This window comes from Nesoenas mayeri (assembly GCF_963082525.1).
Source record: "Nesoenas mayeri genome assembly, chromosome: 5".
NCBI classification, from domain to species: Eukaryota; Metazoa; Chordata; class Aves; order Columbiformes; family Columbidae; genus Nesoenas; species Nesoenas mayeri.
The window spans coordinates 34,688,073-34,709,727 of record NC_137548.1 but is presented as its reverse complement, the minus strand read 5'-3'; the positions used below and the strand labels follow the sequence as shown (position 1 = coordinate 34,709,727).

Sequence of the window (21,655 nt, the reverse complement as noted above, 5' to 3'; positions counted from 1 at the left end):
TTTTAGAGCACTCGAATTATATATTATGAAATGGTATCAGTTTCCTGCTTAGAAACCATATATAGAAACCAATACAACACTTCTAAAAGATGCCTCATGGATTTGTATCATGATATTCAAGTCTCCTGGTTTTGGCTGTGATAGAGTTAATTTTCTTCCTAGTGCCTGGTACAGTGCTGTGTTTTGGATTTAGAGTGAGAATTACGTTGATAACACACTGATGTTTTAGTTGTTGATGAGTAGTCAAAGACTTTCCAGCTTCTCTGACCATGCCAGGTGCACAAGAAGCTGGGATGGGGCACAGCCATGACAGCTGACCTCAACTGACCAAAGGGATATACCATGCCATCTGACATCATGCTCAGTATATAAAGCTGGAGGTTGTAGAAGGAAGGCGGCGACATTTGAAGTGATGGCATTTGTCATCCCAAGTAGCTGTTATGCCTGATGGAGCCCGGCTTTCCCGGAGATGGCTAAACACCTGCCTGCCCATAGGAAATGGTGAATGAATCCCTTGCTTGGCTTTGCTTGCATGTGCGGGTTTTGCTTTGCTTATTAAACTGTCTTTATCTCAACTCACGCGTTTTCTCACTTTTACTTTTCTGATTCTCTCCTCCATCCCACCAGGAGCAGAGTGAGCGAGCAGCTGTGTGGTGCTTAGTTGCTGGCTGGGGTTAAACCACAACATTTAATCATCATGAAACAAATGCCTCTCTATGTGATCAGCTGTTCTGCAATCATTCCTGCAGATATGGTACCATATTAATAAAATATTCTGTCATGAACAATACAATCTTTTATTTCTTCCTGTTAAAAAAATAACCATGCACAGTGCTATCGAATGCTATGATTTGGTATCAATATGCTTACAAGAAATTATATGCATGTAAAAAAAAAAAAAGGTAATCTTTCTGTACTGTATACCCATTCGAAGAAAAGCACATATGCATCTACATCCCTGTTATGTATGAATATATTTACACAAGTATTTATGCATAATATATCTGTAAGTTTAAATACACATAAGAGGCACTTGAAAATGTAATCTCCAAAGAAAATTCTTTCAAATTCGGGTCATATAGATTCTTGACTTTCAATTCTTCTGATTTTATCCAAATCAGAGTGGCGTGAGGGATACCTATATTTAGTAAAGATTTGTTTTGTAATTTCTGCCATGCCAGAATGACTAAAATATGATAGTGTTCATATCATATTATCCTACTATCAATACTGCAGTGGGACACAATATATATTAAATATCAATCACCTGATTCTAATCTATCATGTTTTAAAAAATAGAAGTACATCTAATTCTTGGCCAATTTTAATGCAGAAATGTTTAAGTATACATATTAAATGTATGTGTAGTCACTGCCATATGATAAGAGTACAGAGCTACATGTTAGACTCTTAAAGTACAACAGATTATCAAATAGATTGGTCTGTGCCCACTACTCATCTTGCTAATGATGACACAAACATTTCAATTCTATCACACAATTTCAAGGAGCTGCATCTTGAAAAAAAAAAAAAAACAAACAAACACATGAAAAATTTCCTTTTCCCCAAATACGGAATTCTCTATGTAGTATGAATTGCTGTTCAGTGCCAGTCACGAACTAATGACAAAAAAAATGTCTATTTTTCTTGTAAACTTTCTAATACTAGGGTTTGGCCTAACCGAGCTTCAGAACTTAAAAAAAAATATAATAGAAAATAAGCAAACAGGGTTTTTTTTAAGAGAATTAAGAAATATAATAGAATCTGTGATTCTGTGATTTTACCTCTCTATTGTCTGAAGTTAGACTTAGAGTAGCTAGGTTACAGACAGCCAAAATATAGTGAAATACAAAACAATAAACCTCACCACTTCTCTGGAACACTTTCAAAATAGGATTACTCCAAACCCATTGCAATTATGAATAAAACCAAGGGTTCTTTGCTACTTTACCAATGCTAATTTGGAATTAGACTCCATTGGCTTTAGCTGAGAAAGGCAATCATCCTCAGTTAATGTCAAAGCATCATTTACCTTGACAACATGCATTTTCTCTATTATACAGGTAACAAAGGTACTTTCCAGCCATCATGTCGGCATCTTGTCAGATTGAAAATGAGCAAAAAAGAAATGAATGTGGTCATTAATAAAAAAAAAAAAAAAGAACAGTGCATATGTGGCACGCTGTATGTATGAACAAAGGGGTATATGCAAAGACAGCATTCCTCCATAAAAGTTAACAGAACAATATTGATTGATGATCACAAGAAAAAGACCAGGCAACCAATGACACTTCACTGCTTTTACAAAATAGTGAAACTTTTTTTTTTTTTTTCTGAGACATCAACAACCCATATTCTCTTATAGTAATACATCTAATTTCTTCAAGTCAAGATCTTTATTTTAATCTTGTGTCTTTGACTACTTAGCAGACATTCAATAATCTAATAACTCTAAGGTACACAGCCTGTATTTTGCATAGTAGCTATGCAAAGAAAACAAAACTCTTTTTTGCTTCTTCTACCAGCACAGCAGATGCAATCTGAAAAGATTTTCAGAGCCTTCCTAGAACATACTGAACACATGCTGAAGGTTTAACTGATCCACAATTTTTTATTAACTTACTTTAGACATCTTGCTCTTGGTGTCTCCTGTTAAAAATGCCAAATTATTGATTTCATTCTGAATCACAAAATTTTGTTCTTCTCTTTTGAAATTCTAAAGATGAAAAAGAAAAATCACTAGAAGTTTAATTCATCCACAGGTACTACATTTATATTTAAAGATGGAATGAGATGGAAGAAAAAGTATACATCTTATCTTACATGTGATTTACACCACAGGATAAAAACTTCAGCTACCATTCGAAAGAGCTCATCAGAATCTGCATCTGGTTTCTTCAGCCAGTTTGCTCTAATTACAAGAAAAAAAAAAAAAGAAAAAGGAAAATTTAAAATTAGACATTTAAAATAAGACAACTGAATAAAAACCCCTCTATTTAATACATCAGGTTATATTTTTACAGTTAATTTTAGAATTTAATGAGAATCACTTCAATTTACCATGACTATAGAGACCATTTTTCGTGGAAGTTTAGCTCCAACAAAACTCCTAATTCTTGGCTGCTTACTTCTGCCTGCTCCTCATCCCCACAGTGCCAACACATGTTTTTTTGCCTGTTCTGTGAACCATAACAGACCAGGCTGAAAAGCTAAACTCTTTCTCAGAGTATTCATTTATTTTTTTCTTCCATAATAAAACTTAGTTATCAAAACTTCATGTTGATCCAAAAAAGAACCCAATAATGGGAAGAGGAGGAAGAGTACAGGGAAAGGAATAAGCAGGTAGAGCTGTAAGGACTGTCTGCTTCAATTGGTTTATTTTCGTAATCCAGGACCTAATACAACTATCAATCCAGGAACTAATTCACTCTGCGTCTCTCTGCACAAGGATGCTCAGAAAACTTGGCCAAATGAACTAACATATGTAGCCCTCTTAAAGGTCTCTAAATTAAAATGTATTAATATGACCATACATAAAGTGGGTATCTGACAGCAGACATGGAAGGAAATATTAAGTTATAACTTACACTCACTAACCCAGTTAAAACTATTTTTTTTTTAATTTGAAGTGTTTCCTTGCTAACAAGGTCTGACATTGTAAAGCTGTGAGTTCATCTAGAAAAAGCAAATAATTCTCAGTGTAAATTGGTTCACAGCACAAATGATTATGCACGCAATGAACATGCTCCTAATTAGCCCAATATGTACAAACACCTTAGGAGTATAAGTGAACAATGATTGTGTAGAGAAGAACAAAGTTGTTAAGGACAAGATTAAGATACTGTAGATACTGAGACACTATAGGTCAGATACTCTTCTGAAGAGCATCTTGGGATCATGTTCTAGGACAAAGGAAAGGGAACATGTAGACACAAAACAATCCTTCAGTAAACTGTTGAGGAGAAATACTTCTGGTCATTCCAAAGGCAATACAATGTTGTCCAAATACTTTAATTTCCATTTAAAAAAACTGATATAAAAGATCAACATCTTTGTGGTATTATCTGCAAACAGAATGACTCAATTGAGGCAAAGTAGTTTTTCACCCCTTCATTAACAGTTAAAGGTTTTAACTGTTTTTTAATTTTTGAAAGGAATATTTATTTGTTGTGTCATTGAGTTATAGTAGCATAAATAATGAGTCTGGTCAGGATATACATTCTCAATGATAACAGTGCAGTTGCAATAGGACCAAATAAGCCAAATGCATGTGAGAAAAAAGTGTGAATTCAAGGTATATCATTCTATAAATTAAGAATCTTAAAATACTCAGGATTGGATTCTTGGCGTAACATGACATACATTGTGCTCTTTCTGATTATCTGATCATGTACTCCAGTATATTACCTAATAAATATGAGTTTAATTATTAATTTTTATTTACCTGTTGTTGTCTACATAACGTATCAACATTGGATAGAAAGCATACAGGTCCCTACAAAGAACAGCAAACTCATCGAGAATTAGTAGCTCAGCTTCTTGGGTGTCAGATTTGCTATCTGCTTTCAGTTGCTCCTCTTCCATTACGATCTTTACAGCCTTCTTCTTCAATTTCTCCAGTGTTGGAATAAAGTGAGTTTTGAGCAGATCAGGCCTGGCTTTGCTGATGATGGGTTGAGCATAAACTATACATAAATACATAGATAATACTGTGATTAATGCACAATTGATTTTTTCCTTAAATTGATATGAACTCTGCAGTTCTAGAAAACACAAAGGTCATAGTGCTTCACGTATTTCTGAAGCATCATAAAATGAATATAGCTTTATAACAACTGTGTGTAGTGAGAGATTAAAAACTAGTTACTGGGAATTCAGGTAATAAGCATTTCAGTCTTATATCAATTAAACTACCATCGTTTTGGCAATTCACATGTCTGTAACTTAGAACCTAAAAAAAGTAGGAGTTGAGACACAAAGTCCTCACAAAAATAGTGCTCGTTTTGTTGGGGTTTTTTTGTTTGTTTTTTTTTGCTTTGGGCAGGCTAAAAAAATGCAGACCACCTGAGTAAAAAATCCTTGGAAGAGCCACAAAGTACATTATCTCCTTATGTAGGTAAGCAGCCTTTACAAAACTACAAGTAGTGGTCTCAACAATTAAGCAGCAAACTTCTTACTAGATTTTAATGGAATCCTTATTATTAGCTGAAGATCTTCCACAATTTAAAATAATAGTGAAAACCTGGTACCAATGGGGCATTACAATTTAGCAGGAAATTATTACCTTTACATAGATCTTCTTGAACAACTTTATTGCATATTACACTTATTGCTCATTATACTGTTACACTGTTTAAGATGAATGATAAAATCTGGATACAGTAAATTTCTTTAGCTAGTTAGCTAATAAACATTACAGGACATTTTGAGAGTACTTTTTGTTCATTTAATACCTGGCACAGCTACTCAGACAAAGCAACTAATCCTGAACTTGGATTACTCCTGGGATTATTTCACCATATACATTTTCTTGCCCTTTGTCCTGAAATTTCATGAACAAAATTCACAGGACTTACACCCTTGACTGCAATACTCAGTTTTTAGGTGTCTTGAAAAATCAATGGAAGTCACAACCCAAATTAAATGCTAAGGCTCTTACACAGTGCACAGAGAAGGTAAGAATTTCAAAATCCACTCTTTTGTATAGAATGCTCTCTGCTTACAGTGATGCTCCAATGTATGCATAAAAATAATAAAGAAAAAAAATTTAAAATTTATTTCCTTTATTCTTTTTTATCTACTCTTTATCTTTCTTTCCTGCTGTTTTAAATAACAATTTATTATTACAATATCCCTGAGTAACATGGTGAAGTGTAGCAAAGTAATTAAATATTATTAGATACAATTACTCTTCAAAAATATTTACAGTACCTGCGATTCTTTTCATCCAAGATGCTTCATCTATTCCCAGATTGTTGTTAATGATTTTCAGAATGTTTCCAAGAACGATGCTCAGATGCTCAGATGTTATCATTGTACAGCAAGGCCCAGCACTTCGAGGAACACTCTCAGACCCTCTTTCCCACCAGTAGGATAAATAGTTGCATAGCATGGGTAAGATAACCTCAATGACATGAGGCATTTCAGTATACCTTGCTCCAGACTCTGCTAAATCATTAATTTCCTTTATTAGTCCATCCAACTGAGGGATCTCTGGACACATCTCTTCTACTGTATCAGGCATACCTAAAACTGCGAGTAAGGGTAGAAAAGCAAATGATTGGTTAACAAAATAAAAGAGAACATCTACATTCATCTATGTTTAAACCCTACATACAAAAAACATTGTCATGCAGGTTTTTGTTGTTACCATCTTTGCCAGACAAAACTATTGCACAATTTTGGGGTATATATAGGTCTCTCTTCTCATAAAACAGGTCTTTCTGATGGTGTACATTTAACAGTGATTAAGACAATAGCTGCCATAAAGCTATGGTTTTACTATAAGGTGTCCTGCAATTAACTGTTGAGTAGCCTAGCCATGTAAAAGTGCAAAACCGAGAGCTTATATCAATATTAGTCAAACTCTGACCATTGTTTCCATAATCATTCACAACTTTCACAGCAATTTGAAAAAGATTAAATTCACCTCAGGTGAAAGGAAACAAACAGCTCAGAATTATGGGTGAGACTAAAATTAAACTGTATCTAGTTAATGAACATTTGGGTTTTTTATTATTAAAATTTCTTTGTATTACTATTAGTTGGAAAGGAGCAAACACTTTTGTTTTGTTTTGTTTTAATGTAAGGAACAGTACTTACTCGCTCTTTCTCTTGCACTTTTTGTGTTGAAGACAGACAATGGGTTGTAATGGTTGAGAGAAGGTTCCAGGAATGCTACTGGAATGGCTGCTGCAAGAGATGCTAGGCACTCACCAAGTGCAGGACGCTGCCTGTATACAAGAGACAATAAAAGTTACCTGAGAGAAAAAGTCTTTCACTAGGCTTTTAATGTCTAGCATGCATTAGAAAGCAGTACTAATATTTAATGCTGATTTACTTATCATTTCATTATATTAGGAACTATGTGACAATTTTGAAAAATTGTATTTCTCACATGAAAAATTTTACTGGAAATTAAACTGATATAAGAAACACAGTTTGGAAAAAAAGAAAAGAAAAGAAACCAACAACCTCCCCCAAGTACTGTAAAGGTAAACTACTCCATAGCACAACTGAGAGACTACAAATTGCAGAAAACATATCTAGAACAGGCACAAAGAAGAGATTAGTAATTGCAGATTCTTATTATACCATTGGTTTGCTTAAACAAGGAGCAAAAACATGTAATTCAACAGGAATTTGTTTTGGCAGTCATACCTTTTTTCAAGAGTTCACTTATTTTATATATACATACACATATTTATATGTTTTGCTTCCAGCATTATACTATTTACTTATTCAAATGATGAGAAACACTACTGCTACTTATTGAAGACTGATTTCATGACTTCGTGGCATCCTGTGCAGTGTGCTCTGAAAGGGGCAATTCTGCATCCCCCTCCACAACCTTCCCGTGTTCTTATATTTGTTTGTTCTGTGCTAGCACTAAAACTCAGAATCTTGATAAGCTGGATGAAGGAACTGGTCCAGCTAAAAATAAACCTGAGTATAAACCCAAACCCAACCAAGCCAGACCAAGAGCTACAAAACATGCTCATCATCTGGTTGCACAAACACTATTTACCAGAAAAAAAAAGAAAGGGGTGGAAATGTGCAGATGAAGGTGCAAAGCATAAGACCAGACTCATATTGGCTTAAAACTAAAGCTAAGGTACTCTTTTGAAGTTCTGATGCACTGTTTATACAAGACACCTTACAGATTTTGTTACACTTGAAATACAAATTGGATAAAGACAGTACACACCCTTCATCCTTTGAAAATCCATTTTTCTTTTTTTTTTTTTTTTTAAGCCTACGTTTATATATGCGTACCAAATGGAACAAATCACTGCATTGTTAAACCTCCAAGAATAAAAACAAATTTTAAAGGTTCCTTCATGTCAGAAAAGCCTTCCTCATTGTGTCACCTAAAGTCAAAGACTGTGACTCATTTATTACCTGAACTTCGAATGCCTATGTCAATTTTTAACTCACAGCCAACCTGGCATGTGAAGAGAAGAGCAACTATATATCCACCATTTTTTTCAGTTGCAGGAGAAAAAAAAAACCAAGGAATTGGCAAAAGCAATGACCTTACAGAACTGAAAAACATTATAAAAAGGATTTTTGTTCACTTGGCTGTTTCATGTAACACAATTCACATAATGTTACTCTATTTGAAGGGTAAATGCTCATTTGTTCTCTATACAGAATCACTAGTTTCCTGTTGTTTTACTGTCAACAAAGAAAAAGAAAATGCAGAAATCAATTACCACAAAATTATAAGAAACTATGTGCTCCCCCTATACAACTATTTCATTTTCGTTACATCCTGACCCTCTATATGGTGTACATTTTGCAATAGAATACATGATACATTAGTATCACAGATACCAACCACAGAACATTTAATAAAAAATAAAATTTTTGATGATGTTAGAATTCCTACTATATTTTAAAAGCACAGCAATGTTCTCTTCCAAATTAAACTGTATTGAAAGATGCAGTGTTATATATAAAAGAGATTTCAAAAATTTTCCTAAAAAGGGAAGTTTATTATATCTTTGCCTTCTGTTTGATCACGAAAGAAAAACATGGTGTATGTATATATATGTACACAAACACATGTTACAAACTAATTTGAAAAGACTAACCTCAAATGCACTGAGGCTATTTAACCACATGCATTACAATGTCATAATGCACGCCCATCTTTTTATATGAAAGGAAAATACCAAGAAACTGAACAACTATACAACAAGGCTAAGAGAATTACTCTTCAGTACACAGATATTTTCTTTTATATGGAAGTCATAAATATGAGAAACCAGGGGAAAACACAGATATTTTCTTTTATATGGAAGTCATAAATATGAGAAACCAGGGGAAAACCTGTAATTTTGCAGGACAGAAATTACAAAACATAAAAATTATTTCAGAGCAGATAATGACTGACATAAAGAGCAAATAATGTAAAATAAATTTCTAGGGGAACTAGGTGATTCAATAGCATTAATGAAGTAAAAGGTACTCAAAGAAAAGCCAAATTAACCCTTTAGACAAAATATGTTAAGATGACAACTGACTGGAAACATTCACTCCAAAGAATGAAGAAGAACTGTCAGATGCTGATGTGCAAGCCTTTGAAGACATGGAAAACACTTGAAACATAACCAAATCAATCTAGACTTCGAAAAAACAAAGCAAGAAAAAAGACCACCAACTGACGGTATTCAGGAAGAAGTATTTCCTATATTACCTTTGTTATAACAGACTTTCTTGCATCTTTGGCAGCCTTCATTTTGAGTAGCCTCAAATCCCTCAAATAGAAGTCTTAAACTGAATAGTCTTAATACATATGTATGACTGAATACAGCAGTTAATTGTGTCATATTGAACTATATACATTAAAAAAGTGCTATAATTTCTTAACTTCTTGAGAAGTCTGTATTTCTCATTATTCCTTTGGAAATGTGTTTCTATAAACCAACCAGGAAAGACCGAGACACCATAAAGGGACATACAACTTTTGGGTACTGGGTGTGAAAAGGAAGCTTTCAATCCCCAATTTGGGACCTAAATTTCTGATGCAGTGGATGAAAATAAATGGGTACCCGGGTATAAAATTCATTGTCAGTATGCCTATAGAATAACACTACACTTGCCAGTAGAGCATTAGGGCTCAACGTAGTCAAGGACTACTGCATTTTGTACCCTGTCCTCAACATTTATGAACCAGAGAGACACTTAGACAAAAAAAGTCCACAGAGAAATCAGAAACACCTCCAACATCCTAAATAAGCTAAATACTCTTTGCACAAAAGTTAAAACCCTTGATAATGAAAGATTGTCACAACAAGGCAGGAACAGCAATCGAATTTTGTAACAGTCCTAAGCCCCAGCAGTCAGGAGTCCTGTAGAATCAGCTGAACTATTTCAGCCATGAAAAGCTATCATCACCTATTAAAAGTGAACTACGACTCATCCTGCAATGGAAGGTAAAACTTCTTAATGTCCCCGTCAAAATTCACCAGGAGAAAAGCTGCACTTGAATCCTAAATCTGAGCATTGTTTAACTTAAAAAACTGCTCAGGTCAGCTCAATCATTCACTTCTATGTTTTGCTGAAATATTGAGCAGCGTGTTTGAAATCCTACCTCCTACCTAGACACTGATGTCTGCCTACAGCCTTAATTTAAGAGCCTGAGTGAGTCTAGTGAAAACCAAACTAAATGAAATCCACAGCTGGAAGCCCCTCACACAGCCTTAGGAGAATAACTAATTTCTTTGGATATATCTGATCTGATCACTCTTCCATTCTAAGAAGACAGTTGCAGTAGGAAAAGGTGATGCTGCTAATATCAATGTTAAACGTAACTGTCCGGTGCTTATAGCTCTTGCCAATCAAGTGGAAGCCTGGACTGTGAGCTCTTATCATTGAAAGGCAATTCAAACACAATCACCTTCTATTTCCCATGAGATGACCCTGAGTGCTAGTGGGAGTAGAGGAAAGGAACTTCCCGTTTTGTCTATCAGATCTGTTTCAAAGAGTATTTTAAGATTTTCAAGCCCAGAAATAGGAGCAGTATAGCTTTGTAATTTAGTGATGGGCATATAAATGACGGAATGTGGATGTATGCGAGAAGGATCTTGTGCATACATGTACATGCATGCAGAGTGGGAGGAGAGACAGTCCGTCCATCAGATCGCTCTTGCATTTGGCATGAAAGAATTACTGAAGAAGCAGATATGGATTTGAGCTGCTTTCAATGGAAAAGGATCTAAAATCTAGAGCTTGGAACATATTGAAACTAGATAGTTAAAGGAATTATAGAATCTATTATTTTTAAAATGCAAGTAACTGGTAAAGTGGTTTCCTTTGTACAGTTTGTACAGTACTTTACTGTACTTTGTACAGTGAAGGCTGTCAGAATGCTCTACATATGCTCAGTACAACTATTTTTAGAACTTTGTATAGCCTTAGGTGTGAGACAAACACAGCCTACTTAATACTCAGCCTATTTACCACAGTAGAGTGTCTGTTAACATGCAGTAGGCAAACTTTGGGAACCTTAATGGCAACTCATGGAAAAATTTAGCTTTCCCTATGGGAAAAGGAAACTAAGAAAATCTCTGCTGATACAATGCCAGGATGAATTGCTTGGTTTTGCTTAGTGTTGGTGTTATGGTGCTGTTTTTTTGGTTTTGTGTGTGTGTGTATTTGAACTCTTAAGATACAGGCAACTACATTCCAGCTAAAGTATATTTTAAACATGCTCACACTGTTTCAGATTCACCTGTCCTTAAAACTGTTTTATTACCTAAACAACACACTCCTAAAAGAAAGAAAATTTTACATGCTGACTTTTTCACTCCATACCTTTCAACATAGATGTTCTTCCCAGTCCCAAGGGAATACAGGCTACAAAGAATTCTGTAACATGAAACTTGTACATCACCCACTAGAGGAAAATAAGAAGCAGATTGTCAGTATTTGTTCAACTAAAGACTACTTTCCAAATATTGAATATGTTTTATGCAATCTGATAAAAGGTGCCTAAAACTTTTAGCATATGTATCACTGAACACTCTAGGCTGACAATACTCCACACATGCATTATTTATCATCATTTTTTCTGATACCTGATCTGTCATCTACATTAGTTCCAAAACCTAACAGATCATCAGACATTTCAAGAGGCCAGCATATACTTGCTAACAAAATATTGCAGGTTGTCACACTTGCAGAGTACAATTTTAAGCCAAACCACATCAGTCTGTGTGTCTAACCTCTAGGCACATGATCTAAAGGCTTTTTATGACTTTAAAGAAAGTCTTTTAATGGCTATGAAACTTTAAATTATCTTCTGTTTTGGAACCATGATCACGCAAATGCATACAAAATTTTGGAAGAGCATATTGCTGAATCTCAAGGTGGAGTTTTGGTAATTTTAAACTAAATTATTCTAAAAATAATTAAAATTCAAATTAAAAGAACTAAAATGGTGTCCTGGTTTGGTTAAAACAAGGCCAGTTTCTCTTTTAGTGAATTTTTCTTTTGGCTAAGTCCTCCAAATAACTCCACTTTTCTGAAATGGCTACATGTTTTTGCAGACAGGAGCAGATAACATAGCAATGGAATGCAAAATACTGATACAAATGCAAGACCCATAAGAGAGAGGGGCATATTTGCAAGGAGGAGGAAATAGAACAGGTGACTAAAATTGACCAACTGAGTATTCCATCCCATCCATGTCATACACCCTATAAAAGTGGGAGGTCACAAGGGTCTCGCTCCCTTTGACTATGGCCGGCAACTGAAGAGAACCCTGCCTGCCATCCCTGAAATCCAAGGCTTGATTCTGGTGAATCCTGAATCCAGTCCCAGTTTGCTGTGGAATCCAGCCCATGACTTCTGGGTGCCTGCCCTGCAGCTGCTGGAGCAGTGCAGAGCCAGGAAATTCAAGATTGGTTTTGTGTATCTTGTATTATTTTCTCTATTTTATTAGTAGCATTAGTAAAGCATTTTTAACTTTTTCAAAATTGCAAGTCCCTTCCTCTTTTCTTCCTATTGCCTTTCCTTGGTGGGGAGGGCTGGAGGGAAAGGGAAGGGGCTTAATAGAGGGCATCTGCCACAGTTTGTTGTCGCCCTGCAATTAAACACCGACAAATGATTTCCAAATGTAAGTGAAAAAACACAAAGAATTAATGAGTACTCTCCTTTAATCTAACAAGGTAAAAATATATAACAAAATAAGCATAATTTAATTTTTAATTTTTAGTCTCGTCTGTGCAATTGGTAAAAGAGCACTTAAAGGGAAATTATAATCTCATTCTTTATGTCTGGAGAAATATTGTACATAATTAACTTGAAGCTTACTGAGTATTGTTTCTAAACATGCAATAGAAATAAGGTACTATTGAGCTCATTTCAGATTGAATGCTGGAAATATGTATGTTACTGAAAACAGAATTTCATCCTTTGAAATTATGCAATCATTACTAAAAAGCATTTGTATTATGATAACACACTAAACTTAAAAAAAAAAAAAAAAAAAAGACTCACAAAGTAAATCAATTCCAAACTGATGTTGTGAAATATGTTCAAAAATTGATGTCAAGATCGGTAACAATGCTACTGTAGTATAATTGATATTCTGTGAAACACCCTTCATTTGTGTTCGTGAATGGGTAAATTTTCCAAGTTTAAGATTTTCTGAAGTTTTTTCCAGGTCTTCAGCAGCATTTTCAAAAAAGGCACGCAATCCAGCTTTAACAAGCTCAGATCCTGATTTCATAACAGTTCTGAAAAATAATAAGAGAAAAATATTAGCTTTGCATTGATCTTCAGCAGTCATATAGATACATATGCACATGTAATTTATATTCTATTGGTCTTCGATAACATATACACAAGCACAAATGAACTTTCCATTCTGAACTGAAAAGGACAGTTACAACTACACAGCAGTATGAACAACAATTAGCTTGGATTATTTCATAGAGTATAGTAACAAAGAACTTGCTTCCTTAGTCTTGCCTTTCCAGTTTTTGTGATCTGCTTTCAAATAAAGCAATGCCTTCTCAGCAAACATCACAGGTGCTGAGAAAGCTCCTCTGTAAAACATGCTCAACAAAAATAACTCTGAATCCCTAAATTTGTGTGAAAGCCACAGTAACTACATATGCAAGACAGGATATATGCTTACTCATCTTCAAAGCACCCTATATCTAGAAAACGCAACTGCAACACAACCACCATTTTTGCACTCTTCTCCAACCCCTTAATGAAGCTTTTGGTGTTGTTACTTACAATGAGTTCATAGTCAGGCTGCTGTGTAATATGACCAGGCCAGAAAACAGCTCAAATTAGGAAACCATCCTGGCCTGTGTTTTAATCTACATAAGCATTTCAATGACAAGCAATAAAAGTTAGCAAATGTAACTATGCCTATGTATTAATACATTCTGCGCACTGCCAATTCCAAATTTTCCAATATGCACTAAACTGTCTCAGTACCTACAGGTATGAATACTTCCAGTTCCAAAGTTTGTGTCATTTATATCTCCCAACAAAGTCTACGAATGCCCTTAGAAAGAGTGACAAATGTTTTCAATGTTTTAATGACAGGCACTGAACCGAAAAAATGTAGATGAAAGCTTTTAGATAATCTGCTATTTTGGAGGCCAATATCTGAATTACTGATACCGCTAATATAAATAATTACAAGTAAGGAATAAAAAATACAGAAACAATCCAACTGCTGCTAGAATCATAGAATGCCCTGAGTTGGAAGGGACTCATAAGGATCATCAAGTCCAACTCCTGTCCCTGCATATGACAACCCCCCAGTTCACACCATGTATCTGAGGGTGTTATCCAATCACTTCTTGAACTTGTCAGGCTTGGGGCCATGACTGCCTCCCTGGGGAGCCCGTTCCAGTGCTGACCTTGCTTCCATTGACCATATACTCTCTTTTTCCACTGTAGTTCAGGAAGAAGATCCCTGTTCATCCAAGCTGGCTTCTTGCCTCACCTGCTAGATTTTTGACATTTTGAAATTGCCTGGTCCTGTGCTTTTAGGAGGTGGTACTTAAAAAATTACCAACACTGATGGACCCCAGTACCTTCAAAAGCTTCTTCCCACAGGAACTTAATAAGTAGTGCTCTGAGCAACCTGAAGTTTGCCCTCCTCATATCCAGAGGTGAGGTCTTGCTGTCAGTTTTCCTCCTGTTGGCATAGATTTTAAAGCTGACTGCTTCGTAGTTGCTGTGGTCAAGGCAGCCACCAACCACCACTTCAGCCACGAGACTCTCTCTGTTAATAAGAATCAAATCTAGGAAGGCACTTTTCCTGGGCAGTTCCCTTAGTACCTGTGCCAAGAAGTTATCGTCCAGATGCTTCAGGAACACTCTGGACCCGTTTGTGTCAGCTGTATGATATTCCCAGTTGACATCTGGCAAGTTGAAGTCCTCCATAAGGACAAAGGCTTAGCTCCTTAAAGAATAAGTCATCAGTGTCGTTGTCCTGGCTGGGTGGCCTGCAGTAGACTCCCATGATGACATCCACTTTATTTGCCTGTCCCTTAGTCCTTACCCAGAGGTAAGTTGCCATCACCAACTGCCAGGTCCGTGCACTCCAGCCCCTCTGCTACATACAGTGCCATCCCCACATCTCTCCTACCCTGCCTATCCTTTCTCAAGAGCCTGTAACCATCCATCATGGCACTCCAGTCACAGGATTCATCCCACCAGGTTTCACTAAGCAAATTATATAATATCCCTGGGCGTGGGCCAAGGTTTCTAGTTCATTTTGCTTTTTCCTCATGCTGCACACCTTAGTGTAGAAGCACTTCAAGTGTGGTTGATTGCGTCTTCCACCTTGTGGTGCAGTCTGAGAAATCTCACTGTCATGCACCTCCTCGAGCTTTGGAGTGCCATCCTGCTGCTCATCACTGACTAGCCTGGTACTGCCCCCTTCCCCCTTACAATCTAGTTTAAAGCCCTATCAATCAGCCCTGCTAGCCCCTGAGCAAACATCCTTTTCCCTTTCTGTGAGAGGTACATCCCATCAGACATCAGTAGACCTGGTGAAGAACAGACCAATCCATAGTCGAAAAACCCAAAATTCCATTGATGACACCAGTCTCAGAGCCATATGCTGATTAGTTGGGCCTGCCTGTTCCATTCAGAATCCTGTCTGCTACTGCAAGGATGGAGGAAAAAAACAGCTGAGCACCTGATCCGTCAACCAACTGCCCCAAGGCTCTGAAATCCCTTTTGATTGCCTTTGAACTTCTTTTTCCTACCTCTTCCCTGCCAACATGAAGGACCAATCGTGGGTAATAGTCTAAGGACCTTACCAGTTTAGGGAGCTGTCAAGTAACATCTCTTACCCTGGCCCTAGGAAGGCAGCAGACTTCCCTGTGAGTTGGGTCAGGTTGGTATACTGGGTCCTCTGTTCCCTTCAGAAGGGAGTTGCCTATGATGACTACCCTTTTTTGTCTTTACATGTGTGGTTTTAATGTGTTTGATGTGTTTTATATGGGGCATCCTGAAAAACTCTGCAACACCTTCATAGTTTGTAGCTGGTACAAATGTTGTGAACTTACCGTGTGTCAAGAGACTGGGCTAAGATGTGCAGACAGTTCACCATTGTAGCAGAATCACTACCTGGTTAGAAGAAGATACTATAAGAATACAATAGTATAGAAAATGTACGATAATCTAATGTACGATAATCTAAATGTACGATAATCTAATGATGCAGATTAGAAAGGCACAGTTTAAACAACACTTGAGATAGGTCTCCTACCTTAGGTCACTGGAGGGAGAGTTAGGTCTGGTTCTAGAACTAGCTTTCAATTTCATAATTTCATTTCCATACAAGAGAATAACTGGTGTCTATTTGTGGCCCATTTTCATCACTTGACCCTGCAACATGCTGAACTTTGTATCTTGTAGTACTTACATTCCTTTCATAATTTTTTATCAATACCTTTATAAAGGTATGTTATTTTTTCCTACATCCCTCAACCTATTGAGAAATAATGTATTGGATTCAACAGTTAGATGACTTTTGAAAAGATACAAGTAACTGCACGTGCATGAGATTTTTTTAAAGGAGTCTGAAAATCATAGAAGTTTATGTTTCTTCCTGCTCCAACAAATATTCTATTAACTGTTACCTTCAGAGCCACATTCAATGCACTCACTAATTCTACTGGAAGATTATGTGTGATTTTACAGAATTTTGTCTGTAGTTTGTGAGAAGCTTCAAGTGAGATAGAAGTAATGATTATACATTCTTTATAGTTTTAAACTGTATCAAGATCTTTCTTAACAACTTACCAAAGAGTGAGATCCTATGTCTAACAAGAGCAGCTAGTTTGCAGAACAGGCTAAAGTAGAAAAGAACAGAAAGAGCAAGACAAGACAAAGATTAAAGCTTTATTTGGAAAATTAGGTAGAGAATAGTAGGAATATGAAAGAGAAAACACAATATGGTTCCTGGAAGGTGTATTTTGAATCATACAGGATGATAACATTCAGTCAAATAACTGCATCAAGCAGAATAATGTTTTGAAGCTTCTGAATTCTCTCATTTTCTAGGCTTCACTACTTCAGAGATGACTTGAAATGTGAAACTTTCTTTTGATTACAGTATTTTCCAGTAATTGCACATCATATGATTGAGTCATTCTTTATGGCTATTGTTCCTATATTCCTTTTTTGGTAAGAACAAGAAAAACTGAGTAACATTTTAGTGTTTTACTTGGCATTCTGCAGGAAACAAATTTTAGAAATCTTCATACTCTTTAAAACAATTTGTAAAGATATCCTCTATAAATAAATAAATCCATGTTTAGCCACTGCTGATGATAAGATCGATCCTGAAATATATGCAGACTAGAAATGCTTCTGGCAAACATGTCAGATACTCGCATATCTAACCTATCTGTCAAAACAACAGGATAATTAAGAGAAAGGAAAAATCACTGACTTTCTAGAGATTAAAGGGGCTACTTTAACTTCTAAAAACAAAGACAGGCAGATGTGTTTGTCATTTGTGCTATACTTTACAAATGAAATTAGGACGTAAGAAAATTAAGCAAATATACCTTAGGAATTGGTATGGTCTCTTACTAACAGTGGATTGTCATTCTTAGCTTCATAATAGTTATATATATATATACTTATAGTTCCTATAAGATGAAAATAACCGACAGTCACTTTTCTCAGTGAAGAATGGATGAAGAATTATAAGGTATTTCTGAATTTATAGTAGCAGATATGCAGGCTAGACATCTAACTTCCTTCATGTGTCTTTGTGGAAGCATTTTGTACAACCCTAGTAAGCATCTTTCTGGCTTTATTAAGATGACCTGACTGATTTCAGGAAGTAATAGAAGTATTCAGAGAGGAAGGATGAAATCAAAATGCAGTTAAACTTCCTTCTGAACTTGAGCTGACTTCCTCAGCTACTGGAGGACTATCTTGGACATTTCTATATGATATATCTGGAAGCTCAGTAAAGCAGAATCTTAGGGACTTAACACACACTCTTATGGGCAATTACTATGTAAGAACTACTGTGCACGTAGCAGATGGAAAAAAAGAAAAAGGGTAAAAATAATTTAGAGAAAGGCAAAAATACATTGGAAGATAAACTGAAGAATGGAGTCTAGGAAGTTCAGTGCTAAGCCTGAACTTATGTCACAATGACTAAGTAACCTTTCCTTTCAAATGTTATATCTACCCTTCTGCTGGAAAAAGTAGTCGACTCTGGTCAACATAGTGAATGAAAGCAAAGAAATTTGAGAAACTGACAGTTAAAATTAGAAACCATGAGAGTAAAATACAGTTTGAAAGATTAAGATATAAATTTCTCAAATAAAATAACTGGCAGCATACCTTTAAGGGGAAGAAAAGAATTGGCAACAAAAATAGTGGATGACAGTCATCATTAAAAACAAATTAAATATTAATTTTTAAACGTTAATTGCAGAAAATGAAATTCATCTTTTTTTGCAAAGGCAACACATTATAAATTAAAAGGCAACTGTATCTATTTAATTGAGTTTTCTGGAATAAATTTGAGTCAAATGGTTGATTCCAACCAAATCTGAAACAGTACAGTTGTCTAAATATTATTAAATTCCAGCAATTTTTTGTGCAGGGGCAGAAGTGATTTTGTAGAGAAGGAAGAATCCATAATTACCCCTAAAACGCTGCACCATGTTACTTTCACATTTTTTGATACCTGAAAATTTTAATTTGAGACCATTTAAAAGACCTGACAGTGGGATGAGTTTCAAACAGAAACTACCATCAACAACGAAACACAAACCCATCAGAAACTAAGTATTATTAGTTCCATTGCTCTCAGAATAATTTAATGTTTTTGATGTTATATTCCACAATTATATAATGTAATATATACAATTAGTATGTATACTCAATTATTTAATTATATGTTAATGGACACTAATATTAATTAATTAAGAATACTATATTAATTCTATATTAAAGAATTAATTTATATTAAAGAAAAAAACCAAACTAAAGTGAGGATTTCTGTTCACTCACTGCCATTCTGATACAGAATAAACTATTCACTTCCCATTTGAGGAAACTGAGCTTTTGAACTATCTTCCTCTTTAACCTAAGAAGAGACCTTTAATTGTCTATATAGAACCCTCCTGTGTCTACCTTAATTTTCTACTTACCTTGCTACCATTTCCTTTTCTTTATTTGATGCATATCCACTGCTACTAAGTGTTTTTGTTGGAGAAGACAGGAAGTAGAGGCAGTGATTTGTAAAGTACTGATCGACTAATGGTAAAAGAACCTAAGAAATACAGACAAAAAAATGTATTTTTGACAGAGCACAATAATAAATGTAGCAACAATGCTCTGATCGGTCAAAGTTCATTCAAAGAATTTTAGAAGTTCTCTAACAGTTGTATTTTCTAGTTTCAGGAACATAAATTAAAAACATAAGTCTTACAATTTGACTTTAAAGTGACATAAATAATAAACAGAGTTACACAGATCTATCTGTTTTGGATCTGACACTGCAAACTCATTCTTCTCACATTCAACAGTGATCACTAAACTAAGAGCATCCTTCCTCTCCACTATTTACATAACTGTCCACTAGAGATATGAAGGGAGAGATGGAGAGGGCTTTTTTAAATTTTTTTAAGATCCTAAATGAAATCCTAAATGTTCCTTACTTCAAATCTGATTATTGACAACACTGTTCTTATTAGGTACACAAGTGTGTATGACATCACTACCCACAGGAGTACTTCTTCATTCTAATTAAATGATAATATGCACTTCAGACAATATAGAGGCAAAAATTTTCAGAAATAATATATGTTAAGTAAGAGTATTTTAGTTCATGTAATAAATAATTTGCCTTTTAATTTCTATGTTCCTTCTCATGTTTAAGTAGATATATTGAAATATTTTGAAATACAAGAATCCAGCAAATCTATTGAAATACTTTTGAAGATATTTTGAAATATTTGTTAACAACATTTAATTAATTACTTACCATGAAAAAAATGGGAAAGATATCTTTATATTACCTGGGAAGCAATCTAACATTACAAATTTCCATGTTCTGTATCATGTAATGTACATGCACATGTGCATCATGACTTGAAATACTAACTCACTCACTTTGGCAAAGAATTTTATTTCTTGGTCATGTGGAGATTTTTCAGTTTTTCCACTGGTTACAATGGCTTCTGCAAGGGTACAATCAAGGTAGACACAAATAAGAAGTTGCCTAATAATAAATAACATAATAGCTCTTTTACATAGCTTTGCAAACTTAGTTCTGAAACACAAATAAAATAACAGAAATAGTTTTGCTAGTTACAGATGTCCAAGGTTCAATTCGCAAATTTAAAGACAGAATTTAAGTTTCTTAATGCAACAGAAAAAGAGAACACTACAAATTTAAACATATCAACTCTGATAAAATAAAATCCAAAGAAAATCCACAGCTTACCCAAATGTGCAATAAACTCTTGAGCAGAATCAACATATTTTAAAATTTTCTTCAGAAACTTAAAGGCAAACCTCTTTTCCATGGATGAAGCATCCAACTCCATGTCATTCAGACCCCTGTTTTATAAAGCATTAAGATAAATAGCACTGATGATGACAGTAGTACAAATGATCACAGTACTATGAATCATTCCATTCCTTTGTATCTTTTAATTATGGTATATTTTCAGAAGAAGGAGAAAATGACCTTCCAGAGCAACTCTTAGCTGTCAACTACAAAGTAAGTAATGTTAAAATCAGATCATGTTTCTCTAAGAGCTATAATAACTTTGGATCCAAAATATATGACTTATAGCGTAGGAACTTTAGAGAGTTATCTTATTGCACAAATGAAGCCATGGTACATTTGAATCTAACAAAGCAACACATTGGCCACTCAATTTCTATTGCTGGCAGATTAAAGGGTTTAGGAGGTCAGCAATTACAACTTTACAAAATCAGTCTAAGCACTATACTTCATTTCATTATTCACTATAAAACTTCATTTTAGTCCTTGAATTTTATGGAAGATTGCAGTCCAAGTGACTTAAGCTACTCAATGGGAACATAAATGCAAGGAGCAAACTACTATACTATTCAAAATATTTGAAAAATTTCAACAGTATGTGACACTTTCTAAAGAGTCATGTATTATTTATTCTTTGAGACAATTGCATTACCAAAATCATGACTGCTGCATGGAAGGTATTAAAGAGGAAGAAAAAATGGATAGTTGGCTGTGCCTAGCTTTTAAAAAGTAGGTTTTATTTTAGCTACAAATGAAACCTACCTCACTGAAATTCTAAAATTCTTTAGGATCACAACAAAATTTAGGTTGGAAGGAACCTCTGAAAGTCATCTGATCCAAGTCCCATCTCAAAGCAAAGCCAAATCCAAAGTTAGATCAGGTTGTTCAGAACCTTGTCCA

The 21,655-nt window shown here is 35.1% G+C and overlaps 1 protein-coding gene across 1 annotated transcript in view; it reads right to left on the bottom strand.

The window, feature by feature from the left end:
- RYR3 (ryanodine receptor 3) overlaps positions 1-21,655 on the bottom strand; it is a gene marked incomplete at both ends in the record, with an annotated part of 242,982 nt that overhangs the window by 46,710 nt on the left and 174,617 nt on the right. The window contains 12 exons of the mRNA XM_080345568.1: positions 2,624-2,716; positions 2,824-2,911; positions 4,445-4,685; positions 5,932-6,252; positions 6,823-6,953; positions 11,542-11,623; positions 13,228-13,466; positions 16,275-16,335; positions 17,014-17,063; positions 19,392-19,513; positions 20,356-20,423; positions 20,690-20,805. Of these exons, the coding sequence (XP_080201694.1) occupies positions 2,624-2,716; positions 2,824-2,911; positions 4,445-4,685; positions 5,932-6,252; positions 6,823-6,953; positions 11,542-11,623; positions 13,228-13,466; positions 16,275-16,335; positions 17,014-17,063; positions 19,392-19,513; positions 20,356-20,423; positions 20,690-20,805 (1,612 nt within the window). The remainder of the gene's footprint in view (positions 1-2,623; positions 2,717-2,823; positions 2,912-4,444; positions 4,686-5,931; positions 6,253-6,822; positions 6,954-11,541; positions 11,624-13,227; positions 13,467-16,274; positions 16,336-17,013; positions 17,064-19,391; positions 19,514-20,355; positions 20,424-20,689; positions 20,806-21,655) is intronic.